The following is a 22,321-nucleotide window of genomic DNA, read 5'->3' on the forward strand; positions in this document are numbered from 1 at the left end:
GAGGGAGCAGACGCTCAACAGTTTTGTGCGGGTTGTTGCCTTCGGTGAGTGGGCGGGAAACGCTTTCGGTGCGCTGGCCTTCCTCTGGGCGACCGGCGTCTTGCTTGGCGGCTTCTGCTCTGATCTGGAGCCACTGGATTTCTGGTCTGCCATGGTGATTATCTTCATAGAAGCCTTCAGGTACGTGCTGCTGATTATTCATTCATCGTCAGTTTTTTTCCATTATTTGCCGTCATCATATACTTCCAAGAGAAGGCCTATTATACCTGAACACATGCACGACAGGCATGCCAAATAGTGCCCCCTAAATTCTAAAATAAATTTAGAAAAATACAGACATCCACGTCAAATGAAGATTCAACCGAATGGACAAGTTCCATAAAAGAAAGCTAACCAAACTCAGCTCGCGGTGGAAAGCCTATATATTTAGCTGATATAGGTGCTGCTTTATATGTATTTGCGCACTTAGTATTTTGATTGACCCAAAATAGAGTGCAGGAAAACTCTCCCTTCACTATCTCTCTAACTTGAGACTGGCCTCTGCCCATCGGTATTCTTCTATTCCATCTAGGTTGACAATAACTCGATGCCACCTATAGGTCTGTTCGTTTGAACTTATTGGTCTCGTTCACTGGTCTAAAATTTGGCTGAAACTGGCTGGTTTTGTGGGAGATGAATAGTGTAGCGGCTGGTTAATGAATAGTGTTTTGTGAGGAGGAATAGCCGGCTGATCTAGAAAAATCAGACCAGCGAACGCAACCATTAGCTAAAATCTACAGTGTTTTTTCTTACAGTAAAACAACTTCAGTCGGTTTATTACTCGACTTTAGTACCAGATGGGCAGCGGCATCCCGTGACTGTCTTTCTAGCCTCGTGATTCTGTGTTGGGCCAAAATTGGCCACAGGTGGACTGTGATTTTTGGGCTGATGAATGTAACCTCAGCAAATGTACTACGAAAAGGAGGCTTTCGCAGGTTTTGGCTAGTCTGTTGTTTCCTACGTTTTTCTTTTCTTCATGTGCGTGAGATTATTGCTTTGCAACACAAATATCACCAACTTTTTTCTTATGTTTAGACCAAAGACCTTGGTTCTGCTTATATATATCGAAAGCATAAACACGAATTCACTCGGTTACTAGCTTACAGTCTGCAGCAAACAAAGAAACATACTTCCGCTGCCACCTCTCTCTACCATCACAAAGCTACCTCTCAACCCTAGGTTAACACTAAGAGATTAGACCAAAAGAAAAGGGGCTCTTGTATTCTTGTCCCTACTTTATTGTGAAATTATGATTTTGCCCTCGTTTTTCTAACTTTGTAATTTTGCCCTTAACTGTTCACAAGTCAACGCGATTTTGCCCCTGGTCAACGTTTAAAACAGGGGCAAATTCGCGTTGACTAGGGGGAAAATCGTGTTGACTTGTGAACAGTTAAGGGCAAAATCACAAAGTTAGAAAAATGAGGGCAAAATCACAATTGCACATCTGTGTAAGGGGCAAGAACACCATTTTCCTAAAAGAAAACTAGCATAGCCCGATTACAAGCATAAGATTTCAAGGACGTTAGGTCCGAGACTAGCAGGATCCCAGCTACGGAGTTCGTAGCTGCGACCCGTGATAACTGGGCGAGGTTTTGCCCCTCAGCTTCAATCGGTTTGGAGGAAGAAGAAGAGAGATTAGGTAATAATTCTTGCTTAGTTCTTATTCATCCTGATGATCATCATATATAAGCCATTTGGCACTACAAATTAGAGCTAATTGCTCCTAATTCTAAGGCCTTGATTGGCTATTATTTCCTTCTAGCTACTTGCCATTTCTTCCTGACCTGCATGCTGGGTGATCACGCCATATCCTCAGCTGGCGCGCCTGCCTGCATGGTGACCGCGACCAGATCCTCAGTGGCTCTGCGGCCATCCCGGGCACGTCGTTTCCTTGTATAGGCATGGCCCCACATGACATCTCTCCCCCCCTCGACTAGCAGTTCGTCCTCGAGCTGGAACGCAGGGTACTTGTGGAGGAAGGAGTCCACGTCTTCCCAGGTTGCAGAGGTCGCGGTTTCACCCTTCCATTGGATGAGCACCTGTCGAACGTTGCGAGCTAGGCGGATGCGCACTGCCCATTCAGGCTCCGAAACAGCGGCGCCGTTGTGGATGATTGGAAGAGGTGGCGGTGTGGCTGGCGGATCACCGATGAACTACTTGAGGAGGCCGATGTGGAAGATGTCGTGCAGCCTAGTGTGCGGAGGCAAGGCGAGGCACACAGCAACCTCATTGATGAGCTCGGTGATGCGGTACGGCCCGAAGAAGCGGGGCTTTAGCTTCCCTGTGGTCGCCAAGGGCAGTGAGGTGGCCGGGCGATGGCGTAGATGGAGTAGAACCCGGTCGCCCACCGCGTAGGAGACTTGCCGGTGCAGCATGTCATAGTGCAGCTTCTGGACCGCCTGGTCTTGTTCAAGCCAGTAGTAGACGCCCTCCAGAAACTCATCGCGGACGCCATGCTCTTGGCGACGGCAGCGACACGAGTCTCGCCCGGCTCATAGGACCAAATGGTAGGTGGGTCCCGGTCGTAGACCACCTGGAACGGCGTGTCGCGGAGCAAAGTTTGATAGGGCGTGTTGTAGATGTATTCCGCCCACGGCAGCCAGCGAAGCCACTGACGGGGCCGGTCACCGGTGAAGCAGCGAAGGTACATGACAATGACGCAGTTGGCTGCCTCCATCTGGCCATCCAATTGCGGATGAAAAGCCGTTGTCATGTGCAGCTTAGCACCCATGAGGCGCATCAGTTCCCTCTAGAACTTGGAAGTGAACACCGGTTCATGGTCGGACACCATCGACTGAGGCATGCCGTGGAGTCGAACAATGTCAGTGAAGAAAGCCTGAGCCACGGACTCTGCAGAATACGGGTGAGCCAGGGGAATGAAGTGGCAATACTTGCTGAAACAATCCACCACTGTCAGTATGACAGATTTTCCCCCAAAGCGCGGCAGTGCCTCCACGAAGTCCAGACCGCCTTTGGGACTGGCAGCGGCATGAGCAGGCCAGCGGGATGAAGATGTTCCAATTTGTATCGCTGGCAGGTGGAGCAAGCTTGGACGTAGTCCTGGACCATGCGACGCATGTTGGGGAAGTGGAAGTCACGGTGGAGACGGTGCACGGTGTGCTGCACACCCTCGTGGCCATCCTCGTGCATGGCGGTCATGATTTCCAGCAGTAGTGGGGATGTCGGCGGAACATAGAGGCGGGAATCATAGGCCACCATGCCGTCGATGAGGGACCACGACGTCGCCCGGGTGCCTACAGTGATCTCATCTCGAATGGCGACGAGGGCCGGATCGGTGTCCTAAGCCTGGAGGAGGCGCTCGATGTAGTCAAACCGAGGCATGGAGATGGCGAGGACAGTGCCCTCTTTAGTGTCGCAGCACGAGAGGGCGTCGACCACCGTGTTCATAGCGCCGAGCTTGTACTCAATGGTGAAGTCAAACCCAAGGAGCTTGCTGACCCAATGATGCTGTGGGATCATTGCGAGGCGCTGGTCGAGGAGAAATTTGAGGCTGTAGTGGTCCGTGCACACTAGGAAGTGACGTCCCCAGAGATATAGACGCCAATGACGGATGACATGGACGAGGCCGATCAGTTCCCGTTCATAGGCGGCGAGGGAACGGTGTCGCGGCACGACGGGCCAACTGAAGTAGGCGATCGGGTGTTTCTCCTAGATGAGCACTGCCCCGAACCCGTGGGTCGACGCATCGCACTCGACGATGAACGGCTTGTCGAAGTCCAGCAGGGACAGAACCAGAGCCAAGGTGACAGCGGCTTTGAGGGCCTGGAATGCTGTGGTGGCGTCGAGAGTCCAGTGGAACCCTTCCTTCTTTAACAGCGCCATGAGGGGAGCCGCAATGGTGCCGTAGTCATGGACGAACTTGTGGTAGTACCCCGCCAAGCCAAGGAAGCCCCGTACTGCACGCGCCGAGTGGGGCTGGGGCCAGTCCTGGACCGCCTGCACCTTGGTGGGATCCATGGCGATGCTAGCCTCGGTGATGACATGCCCCAGGTAGGAGATGAAGGCAACCCCAAAAGCGCACTTAGAACGCTTAACGAAGAGTCGGTGCTGCAGCAGCACGGTGAGGACGGCACGGAGGTGCCGGAGATGATCTGCCCAAGATGAGCTGTAGATGAGGATGTCATAAAAAACACGAGCACAAACCGGTGAAGGAAAGGGCATAGGACGTCATTCATCAGGGCTTAGAACATGGCCAAAGCGTTGCACAGCCTGAACGGCATCACCAGAAACTCATATAGCCTGTCGTGTGTGTAGAACATCATCTTGGTGATGTCGGTGGGGCACATGCGGACCTGGTGGTAGCCTAAGCGAAGGTCTAGCTTGGTGAAGAACTTGGCGCCGTGGAGTTCGTCCAGCAACTCATCAACCGCCGGGATGGGAAAAGCGTCCTTGACGGTGATCGCGTTCAAGGCGCGGTAATTGACACAGAAATGCCACGACCTATCGGACTTCTTGACGAGGAGGACCGGGGAAGAGAAGGCCGAGGAGCTCTAGCGTATGAGCCCTTGGTCCAGCATGGCGGTGCATTGCTGCTCCAGCTCGTCCTTGTGCGTCGCCGGGTACCGGTAGGGGCAGACCACCATGGGTTGCGAACCTGGTAGGAGGATGATGTTGTGGTCTTGGCTGCGAGGGGAAGGTAGCCTATGGGGCTCAGCGAAGACATCGAAGGAGTCAAGGAGCTTGTCTAGCAGGGTGGTGCTGGTAGTAGTTGCATGGAGGCCAGGTGTGGCAGGGCCTACCATCCTGTGCCAGCAGACGTCACGCGCATTCCGCTTGAATGCCATCGTCCGCGCGTGGAAATCCTAGAGGATTGGCCCCAGCGATGCGAGCCACTGCGTGCTGAGGACCACATCATAGCCAGCGAGAGGCATGACGAACAGGTCTACGGCGAAGGTGTCACCGCTGATGGTGAGCGTGGCTTGGTGGATGATGCCTAGGCAGGAGACGCGCTCATCGTTGGCCACCGTGGCCGTCAGATGAGGACGGTGCTGTAGAGGAAGTGTTGTGCACTATGCGGCTACCTCGGAGATGAAATTGTGGGTCGATTCGGAGTTGAGGAGTGCGATGAGGGACGTGTCGCCTAGCGCGACTTGGATTTGCATCATGTCGCTGAAGTGGACACCAGCAATGGTGTGGAGCAAGAAGTGGGGGCTCATCTCGGTGGCGCCCTCTTCAACGTCCTCGTCGTCCTCCACAACGCCCTCCAGCAAGAAAAGACGCTTGCAGACCCGGTTGTGCCCCCAGTCGAACTTCACGTCGCAGTTGTAGCAGAGGCCCAAGTGACAGCGTTCCTCCAGCTCTACCTGGGTGAGGCGCTTGACCGACCGGCCCTCCATGGTGACTGTGGCTAGGGCGGTCGAGGTGTTCACGGGCGACGCCCGCAGAGCAAGACCCGGTGCGAGCACAAGTAGAAGTTCTCGGGGCGCCACGCGAGGTGGAGGCACCGCGTACTGCTCCTGTAGTTCGAGCTTGCGCACCAGGCTCATAGCTCCGGCGAGGGACTGCGGATTATGCACCTCGACGTTGAAGCTGAGCGGTGGTTGGAGGCCCACAGTGAAGAGCTGGACCCGTTGTTCCTCGTCTAGGCGGCCCACGCAAGGGAGGAGCGCTTGGAAGCGGTCCTGATACTCCGTGACGGTGCTCGTGCGCTTGCATGCCGCCAATTCGCTGAGCAGGTTTGAGTGCAGAGGAGGTCCGTAGCGCAGGTGCAACAAGTCCTTGAAGCGGTGCCACGATGGAATTCCCTCGTCCTGTTGTATCTTGATGTACCACATTTGGGCACCTTCCTCCAAATTGTAGGATGCCATCCAAACCTTCTCCTCCTCCATGATGCGCTGCTGGTGGAAGTAGGATTCGCAGCGGTTAATGAAGATGAGTGGATCGGATTTGCCGTCATACCGCGGGAAATCCAATTTCTGGAATCGTGGCAGCCGGTCCTGGTGGTGCTCCCCTGTGGCGGACTTGTTGCCGGAGGAAGACGACGTCAGCTGGGCAGCGTTCAGGCATTGTATCGCCTGGGAGTTGGCATCGACTGATGCCTACAGAGACTTGAGGATGGTGGCTAGGGCGTCTAGAGTAGCCTGGAGGGTGGCCTCCCGGTCTCCCATGACAGCGGCTTGGTGAGGGGTGGGCGGGGTAGAAGAAGCTCGGAGCGGCGGTGGAGGCGAGGATGATCGGCTGGGTGAGGAAGGCCTAGATCGTGATACCAGGTTGTCAAGGACGTCAAGTCCGAGACTAGCAGGACCCCGGCTACGGAGTTCGTAGCCGCGACCCATGGTAACTAGGCGAGGTTTTGCCCCTCAGCTCCAGACGGTTTGGAGAAACAAGACGAGAGATTAGGTAATAATTCTTGCTTAATTCTTATTCATCCTGATGATCCTCATATATAGGCCATTTGGCACTACAAATTAGAGCTAATTGCTCCTAATTCTAAGGCCTTGATCGGCTATTATTTCCTTCTAGCTACTTGCCATTTCTTCCTGACCTACATGCTGGGTGATCACGCCATATCCTCAGCTGGCGCGCCTGCCTGCATGGTGACCGCGACTAGATTCTCAGTGGCTCTGTGGCCATCCCGGGCGCACCGTTTCCTTATATAGGCATGGCCCCACATGACATAAGAAGACAGCGTAAAGCTGAACAAAGAAGACCAAAGACACATCAGGTCTTCAACATCTTGAGAGGCTGTCCTTCGATTTTGCTAGTAAAGTTTCCACGGTCTCCAGTTGCATGCTGTCTTCACCATTGCTTTCTAGTACTAAAGAAACCCATACACTTTATAAGCAACCTTTTTAGGATTTTTAACAAAAGATATTTGAGAACACAACTTTTAACAACATTTGCGCTCTAGCACCGTTTCCATAAACCTTTGCGCAAAATCACCTCTATCCGCTGGACTTGAGGTCCAATTTAGACGTCTCTAACCCAGCACCAAACAAAAACTTTCAAGGGACATTTGAAGAGATGATCAATTGTCTCCAAATTGCCACACATTTTTAAACTCTTTAGGACCATCCCAATTCCTTTTCTTTAACCAGTCAGTTGTTTGTACCCTATCATGTGCTATACCCATAAAAATATTTGAGTTTCTACTTTCTAAACAGCTACATCATCTCCCTGCTAACTCCACTCCTCTAGTTTACCCATCAACTTGGTCCACTCCTCCGACTCCTTTCCTCCTAAATTCCTTGTAAAGGATAAGTTCGACTCATTTTGAGCAGTATCATTGACGACTACCTGTACCCCGAGTACCCTTGTCAACTAAGGAACTTGGGCGAGGCACAACCCCATCATACGACACTCGGTCAAACAGGAGGACTCGAGGAGGGGGCCAGGGGGGCTACTATCAAGCTTGGCAGGTGCCCTAGGCTCCGAACTCAGGGTATAGGGCCTACTAACCACTTGGGGCGCACCCCGACTAGCTTGGCAATTGGCTAGGAGCAACAACGTTCGAAACCGGGGCATCGACTCTGTTCTCGAGGGTCGAGGCAATGGGCCCACTACCTCAATTGGAAAGTACCCCGAGCAAGCATGTAGCTGACCGGCCTAACAGATGGCCAAGTCCAGGGACAAAGAACACCCTAACCTCCGACCTGTACAAGCACCATGAGAGGGACCACCCATATAGGCACAAGGCCAAGCGGGGTACGTATTCCTCTCCTGCACATTTATGTACAGGGTGAGGCACGCCCGGCCCCATAATAACCCTATGCAAAATAGGAACACAAGATGGGCCTCACGGACTAATTTGAGGACACTATTCTATCAACTCTAGTGTGGGTATGGTCGCTGGCACACTGCTGTTCGCACAACGCCCACCACGACTACGACAACATGGCGATAGTAGGGAAGACTACCATTACCAGACATGCCCAATGGTATCTCGTAAAGACTACCCACCATGTAATACTCTCTCTTTTTCCTCTCTATTTGTAACCCTACCCCTTGGCTAATATAATTAAGGGGCGGCAACTCCCTCCTCTCCTCTTCTTCGACACCTAATAGCCTAGTACCCAAGTCTCTTCGGCTCCCAGTAGTCTTAGACATCCCTTCACTACTCTCAACACTCTCACTCACCCCAACTGCAAACTTGAGAGCTTGGGCTCAGGAATATGATCAACACCACGACATTGGGCTCTTGCCTGAACCAATATAAATCTTGAGTTGCTGAGTGCTAAGTCATCTGAACAAAACACGTGAGTACAAATTTACTAGTCAATGGTACGAAACACCAACATTCAGCCATTGACTTTCTCAAATCAAGAGAGATCTTGAATAGACATCGGTAGACTACCTCCAAGGAGCACTCCTCTATCCATATGTCATCCCTACTCTCCACTAGCAGTCCATTGCCTCTTTCATACCAACTTTTAACAACATTTAAACCTTGCTAGAATTGAGAGTCCCCTCTATTATAAGATTGATTAAAGCTCTTATATTTCCTAAATATTTCTCTCCACAACACCTTTCATGCAAATGTTATATCCTCTCCGCTATCTAGTATGTATATCCATTTACGTAATAGAGCTGCATTCAATCGCCCTTGTACGTGTGTAAAGCCCAAACCTCCAAACTCCTTGGGTTTAGCTAAAGCCTCCCACATTACCATATCATATTTCTTCTTGTCACCCACTCCTTCCCAAAGAACCTTCTTCCAGCTGAGTCCAACCTTTAACCCTCATGCAACCAGAGAAGCCCATTGTGTCCACTGGAATGTTGGTTAGACTTGTGTTGATAAAAATAGATCTTCCGCCAGAACACAAATGAACACATTTGTAGGTATCCAGTTCTTTTCTATTTTACGTTCACCCAACTCATTTTTTGGGTTAATTTTCTGTCACTCATGGGTAGGCCGAGGTATTTCATGGGGAACACCCCCCCCCCCCCCCCCCCCCCCCCCCCCCCCCCCCCGCAGGTAAAGACCTTTGCAATTCTATCATTTTCGTCTCCATGATTCCAACTGTAATCACCTTAATTACTCTTTCCATAGTAGATCCACATTCCAGACATTTCTCCATAACTGAACAGCAGGAATTTTAAATTAATTTTACTCTGCTCATTGTAATGGACAAACAAGATTGTGTCGTATACTACTCATCAGCGTACTGCAGGAATTTTAAATTAATTATACTCTTCTCATTATAATCGACAAACAAGATTGTGTCATCTACTCATCAGCATACTGCAGGTCAGTGAGGCCTCCCTATGCTAGCTCAGGAATTAGCCCTTTTATTATCAGAACTCTGTAACGCCATGTTCGTTTGGGCTAGTTTGGCTTATAAGCCATAGCTAAAAGTACTATTGGCTGGTTTGGTGTGAGAGAAAAATAATATTCGTTGGCTGATAAGCCATGACTTATAAACCAAATACGACCAAACGAACAGGCTGAAAATGTGTGGGTAAGTGGGTTTTGGGTTTCAAAGCCTACAAACCTGACGTGCGCAAATAACACATGATGTCTTGCGGAAGCTTGAAAACTGCACACATGCGGGAATTGCATTGTGATGTTTGAGAACGTCCTCCAGGTCGGCTTTTAGAACTGATACAGATGATCGCATGCCCTGCCTTGCTTCCATATTGCCTTGAAAACCAGCCTGGACAATAGTAAAACTGTGGTACCCTCAAGTTCAGTTTATAAGGCGTAGTCTAACATGGCACGGGGGGAGTAGTTTGACTCTTGACTTATGCGAAATGCGTTATAAATTGGACCGGAGGAAGTAGTTAAGAGCTGGCACACGGGCAAGGACCTCCGTACTAGTGAGATATTTAATTTTCATGTGTCTTTGTGCTTTCTTCTGAATCTTTGTCCCTCCCTTATCAGGATTTTTAGTCGTGACTACAAATCGGATAACCTATCGCTGTTCGGCACAACGAAGGCACTCAGATGGATTAATGTGTCTTTCGCTCGCATGTTAGGGCGGCCGCAGGAAGGGAACGAGGTGGTGCTGTTTATGGGCATGCTGATAGACCTTGTTACATGGGTGCCGGTTGTTGCACCTATGTGCTTGGGCACTCTCCAGGCGGCGTTACTAATTGTTATGAGCAAGATGAAGCTACGAGGTGCTTCTCAGCTGACGAGACAGTCCAGACGGCGTCGGCGATTGCTGTTGTGGGCTGTCGTGGTTAGCTTCCTTATTGCTTATGCTCTCTGCTTTATTGGGCCAACGAGACGTCTCATGGATCAATTCCAGGTCGCTCCATTTATTAAAGGAAAGGCAGATCACCATCGTTACAGTTTTTATGACACGACGGCATTTAGTCTTGCCTCCGCGTCAGCAGAGATACTAACAATGGTGGTGGCAGTGTTGCTGCTTATTTCTAGGCCCCAAATAGTTGCCAACTTGACAAATACTCCTTGGGGCCGCTGTCTGCTATCTCTTGCAAAAGTGATTTCAGCCTTAATCTTGGCTTTTGGTTCGTTTCTGGTCATATGGCCACCTGCACTTACAATTCGCGGTCATGTAGTGGACCCAAATAGTTTCATCATATCATTCACAACAGCAGTACTGTCACTTGGCAGCCTACAGTCTCCGCCACAAAACACAGATACTCCTAGTAGTATGTCAGTTGGGTGCTGGATCGATGTGATCCTGCACATATTGTTCCTTTGCTATCTGACAGTAGAAGTCCCAATTCTTGTTTTAAGTGATCTTTTGGGTGCCCGTCTTTTCGCATACCTCGCTGCCGGCTTATCATTCATCCTATTGGTAGCTGTGCTGCTGATTGAGAACTTCCTTATCCCAGCCGCTGTCATTCAGGTCTTGCTCTCATCTTTGCGGATCCAAAGCCTGCATTCTGATTATCCGAATGAGGACAGTCCTAGCCCAAACATGATGCCGGCAATTGAAGTCTTCTACGTGCTGGCAATATGCCAAGGTTCATTCTACATCACGGCAAGCATTCTTGGGCTCTTCTCCTTCTTCCCACGTAGAATGCTTGTCCGTCAGTTAAAACTCAGAGGTCAGCAGGGAGCAAAAGCCATTGATCTGTACTACGAGTATGCCTACATGACATGGATGGAAATTGGCTTGTTTTCGACAAGGAAGACGGTGAGCGTCGCCCGCTTCGCCAAGGAGTCCCTAAGCTCCAAGACAAGTGATAGGATACAGCTAGCTGGTGTTCTTATTCTTGGCAACCTCCTACATGAAAACAAGGAAACCAAATCCAGTCAACAGCTGAGGACAAAAATCATCAGGTCCAATAAGACATTGTCCGCATTGATTTGCATGCTTGGCTGGGAAGATGTCAGACACCGTGATACCAGGCTTACTGCCGCTAGGGTCATCGCCAACATTGCTGATAGACTTACAGTTACAGAGATCCCGGGTATGCTGAAGATGGTGTCTTCGCTCCTTGATGCCGGTAATGACCTCCCAGCAGATCATGAAGCTTCAGCACAAACAGCTTCTTGCAGTGGAGGAAATGCAGGTAGCCAACATACAGATGGACAACTGGGTGGGCATAATAAGCAAGGAGGCTGCTATTGGGTACGCCGCTATTGGCAGAGGATGAAAGACAAGTGTTCTATTCTGGAGGAGCTGCCCTTGACTCATCAGGACTCACTCCCCATACTGGGCATGGCAATTCTAGAGAGGCTTGCTCATGATCCCGACAATTGTGCAGAAATTGCCAGAGCCACGTACCTCATTTCCAAGATTATAGGCCTCATAAGCTACACAACCGACGGCGAAAGTAGCAACGATGAGCAGCAGCGTGCGGTGATATGTGCATCCCTGAATTTTGTGAGGAGGCTTGCAAGCACCGGGGAAAACATAGGGGTGGAACTTCGGCAACAGCTGTACAACAACTTCTTTTTACTGAACAACCTTGAAAGTGTCTTGGAGGACAGCCGCAGTAGCCCTGAGATAATGAAACTGGTGATTGATATCTTAACCAAGCTGGCCTTGGATGAGGATGCAAGGAAAGAGATTGGGAGCTGCAAGGTGACTATTAGCAAACTCATGCATGCATTTATTGGGAAGGATGGAGCAAGCAATACTTACGATGATCAGTCCCTGCGAATGGCCGCAGGAGAAGCACTTGCAAACCTTACAATAGAGAGCCCTCCAAATTGCTTGGTTATCTTGGAGGAAACACGATATGAACTTATCAAGGATCTTAAGAACATGTTGTGTGAAGATGAGTACAGATATGTTGCGACAAGTCTACTCCAGAATATCTGTGCGCATGCCAAAGATAAACTGCGCCATCAAGATGCAGGCAATCACCTGTCATCTGCCTTCCCAATGGTGAGTCTCTCTATTGCTACTAAGATAAATAATTTTGGAATGTTCATTATTTGTATCATTAAAGTTACTGGTTTGAAATTTGAAGCATATGGTATATAGTAGAACTTATGACTGGAGTTTAGTAGGTTAAAAAAAGCTTAAAAACATGAATGCTCATATAAAAATTATAGTGTTTGCCATATAGTATTTAGTTTCGTTTTTTTCCTTTTGCCATTTAATGAATCTTGAAATAGTCATGATTGCCTAACATTGTTGTCACACCACCGTTCAAGCAGGTGATGGAAAATATAATGTTTGAGGAGGGAAAACACCTGGAGGTCCTAATCGGCCTCGTATCACAAATCTGTGACATGATCCCAGAACCATCTATACATGATCAGCTACAGCTACAAACCAACCAATCAGAGCTTGTTCAGAAGCTGGTGGGCGCACTCAACTCCAACCGAAAACCAAATCCTGAATACCCTAGGATGAGAAGGGTCATAGTTGAGATGGTGATATCGATTGTGAAATTATGTCCTCGCTACGCCACTATATTGAGAGAAGGGCGAATGATGGAAGCACTGACCAAAATAGAAATGACCCCATCCAAAGTGGAGAAGTACAGGGTCTTTTATGGCAACATAGGCATTGTTCTTGAGAGTGGCCCATCTTTGACTGCTCTGGTGGCCACGGCAAAAAGGTTAATTCATTCTGCAACTCCACCGCTTAACCTTGCGACCATGCCTGATTAACCATCAGGGGTGATAATATTCATCTGTGTGGTTAATTAATGCATGTACAGTATATTGTGGTTGTCTGGTAATGGGGTGTATGTGTATTGTGTTCCAGACTTCCAGGCCTAGAGGATTGTGTCTAGAGAGACCATGGATTTCTTAATCTTATCTTGTACCCCTGAACACTCTTGTTAAGGCTTTGTATTATTTGACTTTTTCTCCCATTTATTTTAATAAAATTTCCAGTAGGGGTTTAAACCCCTCCTGTTTCTTCAAAAAAATATCATAAAGCTGATGCATAATAAATCCCAGAGGATAGCCGACTTTTTTATGGTGAAGCGAGAATCCATAGGCTTTTTGTTTTAGATGAACATGTATATATACTGTTTTTCATCAACTCCTTAGGTCCAGATCGGAGCAGATGAACATGTCCGGATGCTATATTGAAGATAAAGGATCGATACCAGAGGTTGTCTACCACGGGGCAAGACTACTCGAGGAAGTGCAGCTCAAGTAGTCAAGTGTATCAAGCAAGCAGTTTGAATGAAGGGCGAGCATGCGAGGAATCAACGTTGTTGTTCTTTTCTATAAAGCCAACATATAGCTAGTTGTTTTAGGTGGTTAATTTCATTTCTGTTAGAAGAGTGCATGCAGAATGGCATACTCTTGGCTTCTTGTCATGTGATTAGGAAGCAGTTTTGTTCTTTGTTTTTATACCATTTCCCTGTTGAACGTTGGAGCTATCTGGTTCATCAGTTAGTTGAGACACAACACCAGGCGCATGTACATGCATGGCTGTTTTTTTAAAGGTCAATCAACTGATTTCCCCATCACCATCTACCATTGCCATGTTCGCTTGGCTGATAAGTCATGGCTAAAAGTACTGTTGGCTGATTTATTCTAAGAGAAAAATACTGTTCGTTGGCTGAAAAAGTACGGTTTATAAACCAAACGAACAGGGCGCATATTTTTGGAAAGCTTCGTTTTTTGGATGAATAGTACTGGATTCACATATATGGAAGCTAAAACTTCCTCAAAAGATCAAAAATTTTCTTTGTTATCTACAGAGGGGGTACTATTTTAATGAAAGGTAATTTAGCTAAAAGGAATTCAATTAGTAGTTGAAAATATAGTTTCTGTGACTGTAATAAAACAATTAAATACCCTTTTTTCTTCTACCATGTTAAGACTATTTGGAGAACTTATCACGTAGCTGTTGGGTTTTGGTACAAGGCATAAGGCAAAAAGAATGCCATTTAATTTTTGTGGGGTTCATTACCATCATTTAGGCGATTTGGTGTAATGTAATGATATTTTTGGGAGGAAACATGTAAGTTTTTTTTTGGCATTGTCTTTGTTTCAGACGGCCGTGATCTTATCCAACACACCGTCACCCGTAGCGCACCGCTCGGCCATTTAGCACATGTTGGGTCCCATCATTTTTATCCTCTTCTTTCTTTTGTTCCCCATCCATCTCTCTCTTCCCCCCTCCCCTCAGTCTCCCACCTCTCTCTCTCCCCTCTCCCCCTCTCTTCTTTCCTAACTCCGGCGATGTTCACTTGTGATGCGGCGGCGGCGGCGCGACACGGAGGGACGCAGGATCTACTGTGGCGCCATCTTCCCCCTTGCAGTCAACGGCAATCCACCACCGCCCCCAACCCTACCAGGGACAGCGACATGTGTGGTGCGCCATCCTCTCTCTCTCTCTCTCTCTCTCTCTCCTCTCTCTCTCTCTCTCTCTCTCTCCCTCCCTCCCTCCCTCCCTCCCTTTCTTCGTCCCAAACTCAGATGGGCTTAGAAGGGGCTCGGGAGAGACAGGCGGTGGGGACGGGGGGAGGACAGTGTTAGGGTTCTGGCGACGTAGGAGGTGGCCAGGCTAGGTCAAGGCGGGGGCACCCATGGCCATGGCGGCGGTGAGAGGGGGCGAGGAGGAGAAGGAGATCGCCCCAGACGTAGGGTCTCGCCGGAGGTTCGCGGCCGCGGCGGGGTGGTGGGCAGCGGGGGGGGGGAGGGGGGGCGAGGACAAGGAGTGCGGGGTCGAGGGGCGGGGCTGGAAGGTGGGCAGCGCAACCAGCGATGAGGCAGCCGCTGGTGGGGGCCGGCAGGCGAGGAAGGCGGGGGTGGACATGCAAAGAGGAAGAAGCAGCGGCAGCAGTTTTTGCAAGAAAAGGAAAGACGATGGTAAATGGTTTTTGGGTACCCAAAACCGGAGCGGCCATGCGGCTGGCCTAATTTATGGCCGGCCACAATTTAGCTATGTTGTATGCAAACTACCTTCAGCCGATAAGGATATGAGGGGAAAGTGTTATCCGTTTGACTAGGAGAGCTTTAGAAGTCTTCGTCTTTATCCTGAATGGATAGGATGTGATTTTATTTATTTATTTTATTTTTGCATTATCTTCCCTTTAATTTGTGATCAGCCAATGAGCTGAAAACCTTATAAGAATTTGGTTGTATGTGGTCTTATGTGACTTTTTCTTTTTCTAAAAAAACAAAAAGAGATGAATTTACAACACTGTTCGCATTCTCCTTAGGGTAATACCACAAGTGCTGAACCTATAAGCAATCACTAGCAAGAATAGATAGCCTTGTAATAGCATTCTTATCAATCACAAGACTACATATGTAACTGCATGCTTAATTTCATCTCCTACTCATCGTTATCACAAAGGTGAGCCACTCTATGTCATGGTGTCAACCAACAAAGCAACCGCCACAGCATTTTCCTAGCGTTCCAGTTGTCCCATGCCGTTCTCTTTCCCGCGCTCCGGCGCACGCGCCGCGGTGATCACAGCTGTGACAGCTGCGTCATAGCTGTCTGCAGACGCCGCCGCGAACTCCGCCATGGCGCCAGTGACCACTGCCATGCCAGCACACAGCACCCGCCCAGCCATGCCCTCCATCCCGGTAGCCACGCCCGAGCACACTGACCCGACGCCAGCGACAAAGAAGTCCAGACCGTCTATCACTCGTGCCTCAGTGGCCGCGTCAACCGCGCGCCCCCACTCCATGCACACTAGGAACGCCGGCGGCAGCGGATGGCTGGGCCGCGCCGCGCTGCTGATGCCGAGGCATCGTCGCGCCCACGCGGCTAGTGCGCGCGCATAGGCGCGCTGCGCAAACAACCAGGTCTCCAGGGCTCCTCGCCAGGCCTGGATCTCGGATTCCAATGCCAAGGCAGCCGGTGGGGGAGTTGCAGCCTCTAGTGGACCAAGGGAGATGGCAGTGGCGGCCGAGGGGTGGTGCTGGAGGAAGAGAAGTTTGGCGTCCTCGATGGTTCGCTTCTGAACTTTGTGGCGTTCAGCCATGGAGCGCCACATCCGCGATAACCTGCATAACAAAAGGTCAGTTACTCAGTTCCAGTTGTGGTTATGCAGAATTATAGGCTATTTCCTTGATGGTACTTACCAGATTTTCAGTGTAAAAGACTAAGGTTTAAGGTATTCTGTCTGCTCAGCTATTATATAGTTATGATCGGTTGATACATGAGTAAACACAGTTTGATCAGAATACAGCTCTTTTGTTGCCTCTAGTTATGTTTCATTGTGTGATTTAAGTATGTTTCATTTTGTGTAATTTAAGTATGCTAATAGCAAAAGATTCTGTTTAGACTTCTAGACCTTGTAGTGTTCTGCTACGCAAATGAAGTTGACTTTGCAATGCAAGCCTGTCAGCAATGAGTTTATGTATATTGCCCTCCTTTTGATCTTTGAATCTTATGGTCTGTTTCTGCTTTCAGTTTACACTCTCAGAAAGGGTTTTAGAGCTTCCATGCAAAAAGTCTTTGTAAAATACTAACAGTTAAATGATTATTGTTAGATACACTACCCCCAAACTACTTGATTAATTTATAATAAGCCTTAAGATTGTTCTACCATTTCCCCCTTTGGTCAATACTCAATACACAGTTGATTCAAAAAAAAATACTCAATACACAGATGAGTTATTCATTTTTGTCATTTATCTATTCTTAAAAAAACACATTCCTTCAGATTACAAGCTGTTCATCTTACATTAACTGAAAACTTAGACGACGTCAATAGTAAACTTCAACTAACAGAAGTTGGGCGCTCTTAATTGGCTGTATTTACTATTTAGTCTTTATTATGGACATTTTCCACAACAACAACAACAACAAAGCCTTTAAGTCCCAAACAAGTTGGGGTAGGCTAGAGTTGAAACCCATCAGAAGCAATCAAGGTTCAGGCATTATGGACATTTTCCAACAATTAACATTTTATTTCTAACTTGTGTGGCTCCAAGAAAAAAATTTGAGTCATTTGCAAGTGATAATGGTACGTAGAAAATTTTCATTTGCAGAATCCCTAGGATGAACAGAACCATACCCTTGAATCAACTCCATAAGCTGAGGATGCAGTTCCTCATCCCTTAGAATTTCAATCCTTCTTGATATTGACTGAACTGTGTGTATTGACACCTTCAGCCGAGTATGCAAGCTTCTCAATGCTGCGCAAGTCTTATCAACAGAGGAAGGTTCTTCGCCTTTCACATCTTGGTTCCTCAAATGTGTCAACCTCTTCTCATACTCGATTCTTAACCGCTCACCTGCCTGCAAGTGACCAAAACAGTTATGACTTTCCCTTGCATTTGTCTACTGGTGTAAGTTCCTGACAAAGATCATACCTTTACTTCTTTGTATAATTTCTTCTCCCATGTATAAAGTCTATCTAAGGTCGAGTGGTGACTTCCAGACATGGTACTACAAGATTCTTCAGAGTAACAGCTGCTAGTCTCATTGTCATAGAGATCATCTATTGAGCTAGAGGGAGCAAGAAGGAAACGAGAAGATGATGAACGCGATGACGCAGAGCGCAAAAGTGCAACTGGGTTCAGCATCTTCGCTGCAATATACAATTGACAAGCTATGTTCAGTAAGTGTCAAATCTGGATCTTTAAAGTAATTTCAGTATTGGATCGTAAAAGCAGTACCAGAAAGATCGTTTGAGGTTGAGTACTGAACTCTACTTGCCTCCAACATTACTGAGATTTCCCGAGCAGCGTCACATATCCCCAAGAACTGACAGTCGATATCCTTCATGGCCTCAACCAAGCTTGCTGGCCTTCGATTCAGATATACTGTGAAACCAGGAGTTTCTTCTGCATTTGCTACTCTGTTTCTCATCAGTTCTTTCTTGTGTGCCTTTATCTCAAGTTCTACTGTTTTGCGAGGTTCTGGTGCTTCAGTACACTGAATACCTTTGGATTCAAATCCCTTTGTTTCTTGCTTCATATTGGCATCAAAATTCACAGAGCAAGTGCCCTCGTTAGAAACCATACACTCATCTGAATGCTCGCATTCCTCGTCATCATCTTCCTCATCATCTTCATCATCATCTGCATTGTCATGCTCTTCTTTTTCCTCTTTTCTGTGCATTTGTATATGCTCTTGACACTCATCATCTTCCTCTTCAAGTTCTGGAATTCCTTCCTCCTCTCGTACCTGTTGTAACCTCGCAAGTTCATCATCAGTGACCACATTGTCATAGCTACTCCGAGGGCGGGGATATGAAAAGCTGTCCAGCGATGAGAATGGGTTCCAGAAGAAGTCCCACGGTGATGATTCCTGCTCCTGGGGTGACGGAGGTGGGTAGCTTGGCCTGTCATATGGCACGTGATAAGAATTCCTCTGTGGCTCCTGGGGTGATGTTGATGGGTAGCTTGGCCTGTCATAAGATCCATAATAAGAAGTCCTCATTGCCTCCTGGGGTGATGAAGGTGCATAGCTTGGCCTGTCATAAGACATGTAATAGGAAGAAGAATTCCTAACTGGTTCCTGGGCCGATGGAGGTGGGTAGCTTGGCCTGTTATAAGGTGGTGGGTAGTATGAAGACGATCTCACCGGTGAGTGCATTGGTAAGAACCTATCCATGCCACTGTCATTGTCCATAGGGTAATGTGACTCGACACGGACTGTTTCCACCGGTCGTGGGTGCTCCTCAACTGACACTGATGGGTTAGGTCCTGACCTCAGGTATCTTGAGACATGAATGGTTCTCTTCTCATATGAACCATAAGGCAGCCCAAGCATCTCTGGCTTCTGTTGCTTGACAGGAGAGATGAATGTATCGAAGATGAGCTCATGTTGATCATCTCCAGCAACAAACCGTTGGAGAGCCATTGAAACACGCTTCAGGGACTCGATGTAAGCAATGTGAGAAGATGCAAATCGGTTGCGCTGCTCCAGTGCCTGCTTGATGAAGTCCCTTCTGTCGTGGCACATCTTGACAGCCTCCTCATCTTCTAACCTGGAAGCAGCACATCCCATCTCTCCAAAGCCTTGTATAGTGTTCAAGGACCAGTCATGCTTGGATCATAATCTCTAAGCTTTGAACGTGAGGAGAAAAATGACAAAATGTTACAGAAAAGTTTCAGCTTCAGGAAACCAGGTATTGCTTCATCCATCACTGTGGAAATTACCTAAAACTGTAGAAAGGTCACTTGTTGCCAGTAAGAACACTGCTGCTGAAGCCAGTGAATGGGGAGATGACCTGGACCACAATCCTACAATTTGACAAGTTTCAGAGAGTTCAGAAGAAGGGCGGGCCTGGTGCAAGCGGTAGAGTCTTACCGCCTGTGACCGGAAGGTCCCGGGTTCGAGTCGCGGTCTCCTCGCATTGCACAGGCGAGGGTAAGGCTCGCCGCTGACACCCTTCCCCAAACCCCGCACAGAGCGGGAGCTCTCTGCACTGGGTACGCCCTTTCAGTGAGTTTCAGAAACAACAGTGATGATGCGGAATGATCATATACACTAAGCTTACTACATGTATCAACAATAAACTCAAGCATAGGTTATCCATGTGCAAGTCGAAAACACTGAAACTATCATTCCCAAAAGTGGAATGAAAACTACAAGACATCAGAAAGACGATCCTTTGCAAATGAAATGCCCCACTGCAACATGCCCTACACTGCACTACACATTTGTTCGGTAGCAACCAAATTCTTTTTTCTCCTAAAAGAAGACTAAGGAAGCATGAAAGTGAAGAATATCATCCTTGGCCCAGCAAGAGATGAAGGGGCCTACCTTCTGCTACTTGCATCACTAAACGGACTCGACAACTAAACTAAATTCAGTTCAGGACACTGTAAGATGCCGGGTGAGGACAGTGCCTTGAAAACTAGCAGTGCTAGTACAACGCCACATTTTGTTTCAGGGAGATTAGCATAAATAATGTCATCATTAATGTCTTTAAACTATAGACAGACACGAAAGGCAATAAAAAGATATCATATATGTGAAATCAGGGATCAGCCGCTGAAGATTTTAATAGTAAAACTAGAGCACCATTGTAAGCCTCAAACACTGTACAAACAGGTGGACCTGGATGGAGTAGTCGTATTCAGTTGTCTATGCAGTTGGCAAAAGTAAAAACATAGAAACATACAAAACTGCGGTAAAGCCCAAAATTCTGGTGATGATTTATAGCTAATAATAACTTTGTCTCTTTGCGCGCGCGCGCGCGCGCACACACAGAGAGAGAGAGAGGTCACGGGCTCTTGGTGGCTCAGAGAAACGAAACTGCTTCAGAGAAAGGAAACTGTTAGGAATCCATTGTTCAGTTTCTCTCGGTAGCCTGAGAAGAAAATTGGAGTGGAACGAGAATCTCTACAAACTCCTGTTCGCACTGAAAATTTTGATCTTTTAACAGATCAGAGAAGGGCCATTGTATGCCAAGAGGTGAAACCATGAACTCAGCTGAAAATGGAAGGGCACACATGTCTCACACTGTGACTCTGAACGCACCACAGTTCATGCCGAAACAGGGAGAGCTAAAATCGTGGAACAAACACCGAAAACAAGGATATGTTGGTTGATTGAAAAGACTAATTCGATAAAAATCTGGAAACCACAGCACAATCCTGACGAACGCCAAAGGTACGAGCAACCAGGTGAAGGAGATGGGAGGAAAAATCAGGAGAAGACGAAAAAAAAAAAAGAACAGAAACATCAAACACTGCTGCTGCAAGAACCGTGAACAATTCCCCTCTCACCAATTGCCACATCAAAGATGAACGGCGACAAGAAAAATGCAAAGAAAAAAAAAGGAGAACGAAGGCCGAGTGAGCAGGAACACTGAAACAGGCAGACATCATTGTGAAGTGCGAAGGAAGCAAAGGCGACGAGGAACGGAACATAAATCAGAGGGAGGGAAGGCGTACCGAGAAGAGAAACCAGGGACGGCATAGATGTTCTTGAAGCACTCAAAAGGATGCGCAGAATTGTAAAGATCGGGAGCGGCTAGCTCTACAAGAACGAATCCATTCCTTCCGCCTCTCGCTCTCGCTCTCTCTACCCCGCTTTGGCCTTGGCCCCCACAGATTTCTCACCCCGGCCGCATCGATTGCAAACATTAATTTAACAGAACAAAAGGCACGATGCGCGCGAGCTGCGTGTATGCATTCGCATTAGAATCGGAGGTAGTATACCTGAGAGAGAGTGAGGGAGACGGCCTTCTCTTTTCCGGGAGGCTGCTGCTGTGTGAACAAGAACGAGGAGTGGAAGACGAAGGAGGCCTTGTGCAGTCTGCAGAGGGGGAGAGAGAGTGTGTGGAGTGGCAGGAAACGGAAGCAGGAGAGAGACGCGCTACAACGGTCAAAAGGCTTCAAAGGAGCACAGGGGAGGAGAAATCACCGGCGATGAGAGAGGTGGGGAATGGGGAGGAGGAAAGGAGACTCTAGGCTAGGGGCAGTCAGATGCTATGCGAAACTGAATTCAGGCGTGGCCCTACATTTCTTTGTTAGTAGTAGTATTTTCTTCCCAATGATACCCCATTCATTTTTTTACCCATGAAAATTGGTCTCGGCAGCACTTATTTTTTGGACGACGATATCGCGCGACCGCGTCACCGACACCGCCCCCGCCGTGGCGCAGTAGCTTGCCATAGCTCCTCGGCCGCGACCGCAGAGCTCCGGCAAGACTCTACTGTGCCCGCGCCGGTCTCCTTTTTCCTTTTCTCCGTTGTCAGGCCATGGTCGCCCGCCACCCTAACTCTGCTCGACCACCTCCTTCGCCGCCCGCTCTGGCGGCATTACCGTCGCCTCCACCTCATCGTTGTCTCTCTCGTCCCATTCGTTGGGCCTACCTGCCTCCACCGATCTCTTTCTAAGGCCGCCGGAGATGGAGAAGAAGAGAGGGAGAGCGTGGGCACGAGTCGCGCACTCACGCTAGAGCGCGACCCGTCGTCAGATAGATTTTGAGTTTTTTTTTCATAGGAATTGGTCTCGGCACATTTCAGGCGTGGCCCTACATTTCTTTATTAGTAGTAGCATTTCCTA

General features: G+C 48.3%; 4 protein-coding genes across 5 annotated transcripts in view; 1 reads left to right on the forward strand and 3 right to left on the reverse strand.

Annotated features, from left to right (window-relative positions):
* Positions 1–3,519, reverse strand: part of LOC136469525 (uncharacterized) — a 13,166-nt gene extending 9,647 nt beyond the window's left edge. Inside the window, exons 1-4 of the mRNA XM_066467688.1 lie at positions 3,374–3,519; positions 2,810–2,933; positions 2,573–2,716; positions 2,197–2,438 (exon numbers count right to left, since the gene is read on the reverse strand). Coding sequence (XP_066323785.1) covers positions 2,197–2,438; positions 2,573–2,716; positions 2,810–2,933; positions 3,374–3,519 — 656 coding nt within the window. The remainder of the gene's footprint in view (positions 1–2,196; positions 2,439–2,572; positions 2,717–2,809; positions 2,934–3,373) is intronic.
* A 189-nt stretch (positions 3,520–3,708) lies between these two features.
* LOC136469526 (uncharacterized mitochondrial protein AtMg00860-like) lies at positions 3,709–4,643 on the reverse strand. Its single transcript, XM_066467689.1, has 2 exons — positions 4,556–4,643; positions 3,709–4,151 (listed from the first exon to the last, which is right to left on the reverse strand). The coding sequence occupies exons 1-2, from the start codon at positions 4,641–4,643 to the stop codon at positions 3,709–3,711; spliced, it is 531 nt and encodes a 176-aa protein (XP_066323786.1).
* Positions 4,644–9,968: 5,325 nt separating this feature from the next.
* On the forward strand, positions 9,969–13,042 carry LOC136478521 (uncharacterized). The gene is made up of 2 exons (XM_066476992.1): positions 9,969–12,308; positions 12,581–13,042. The coding sequence occupies exons 1-2, from the start codon at positions 9,969–9,971 to the stop codon at positions 13,040–13,042; spliced, it is 2,802 nt and encodes a 933-aa protein (XP_066333089.1).
* A 2,514-nt stretch (positions 13,043–15,556) lies between these two features.
* LOC136472857 (protein ROLLING AND ERECT LEAF 2-like) lies at positions 15,557–21,890 on the reverse strand. 2 transcript variants are annotated; one of them, XM_066470566.1, is made up of 7 exons: positions 21,473–21,890; positions 19,614–19,726; positions 19,463–19,546; positions 17,975–19,369; positions 17,669–17,886; positions 17,371–17,594; positions 15,557–16,354 (listed from the first exon to the last, which is right to left on the reverse strand). In XM_066470566.1, exons 4-7 carry the CDS (start codon positions 19,308–19,310, stop codon positions 15,751–15,753), a joined length of 2,382 nt encoding a protein of 793 aa, XP_066326663.1. In that variant the 5' UTR covers positions 19,311–19,369; positions 19,463–19,546; positions 19,614–19,726; positions 21,473–21,890; the 3' UTR covers positions 15,557–15,750. The 2 variants fall into 2 exon arrangements, with proteins under 2 accessions (XP_066326663.1, XP_066326664.1); XM_066470567.1 differs by lacking the exon at positions 19,614–19,726.
* Between the last annotated feature and the right edge of the window lie 431 nt (positions 21,891–22,321).

This window comes from Miscanthus floridulus, chromosome 8, assembly GCF_019320115.1.
Source record: "Miscanthus floridulus cultivar M001 chromosome 8, ASM1932011v1, whole genome shotgun sequence".
In the NCBI taxonomy this organism is placed as follows: Eukaryota; Viridiplantae; Streptophyta; class Magnoliopsida; order Poales; family Poaceae; genus Miscanthus; species Miscanthus floridulus.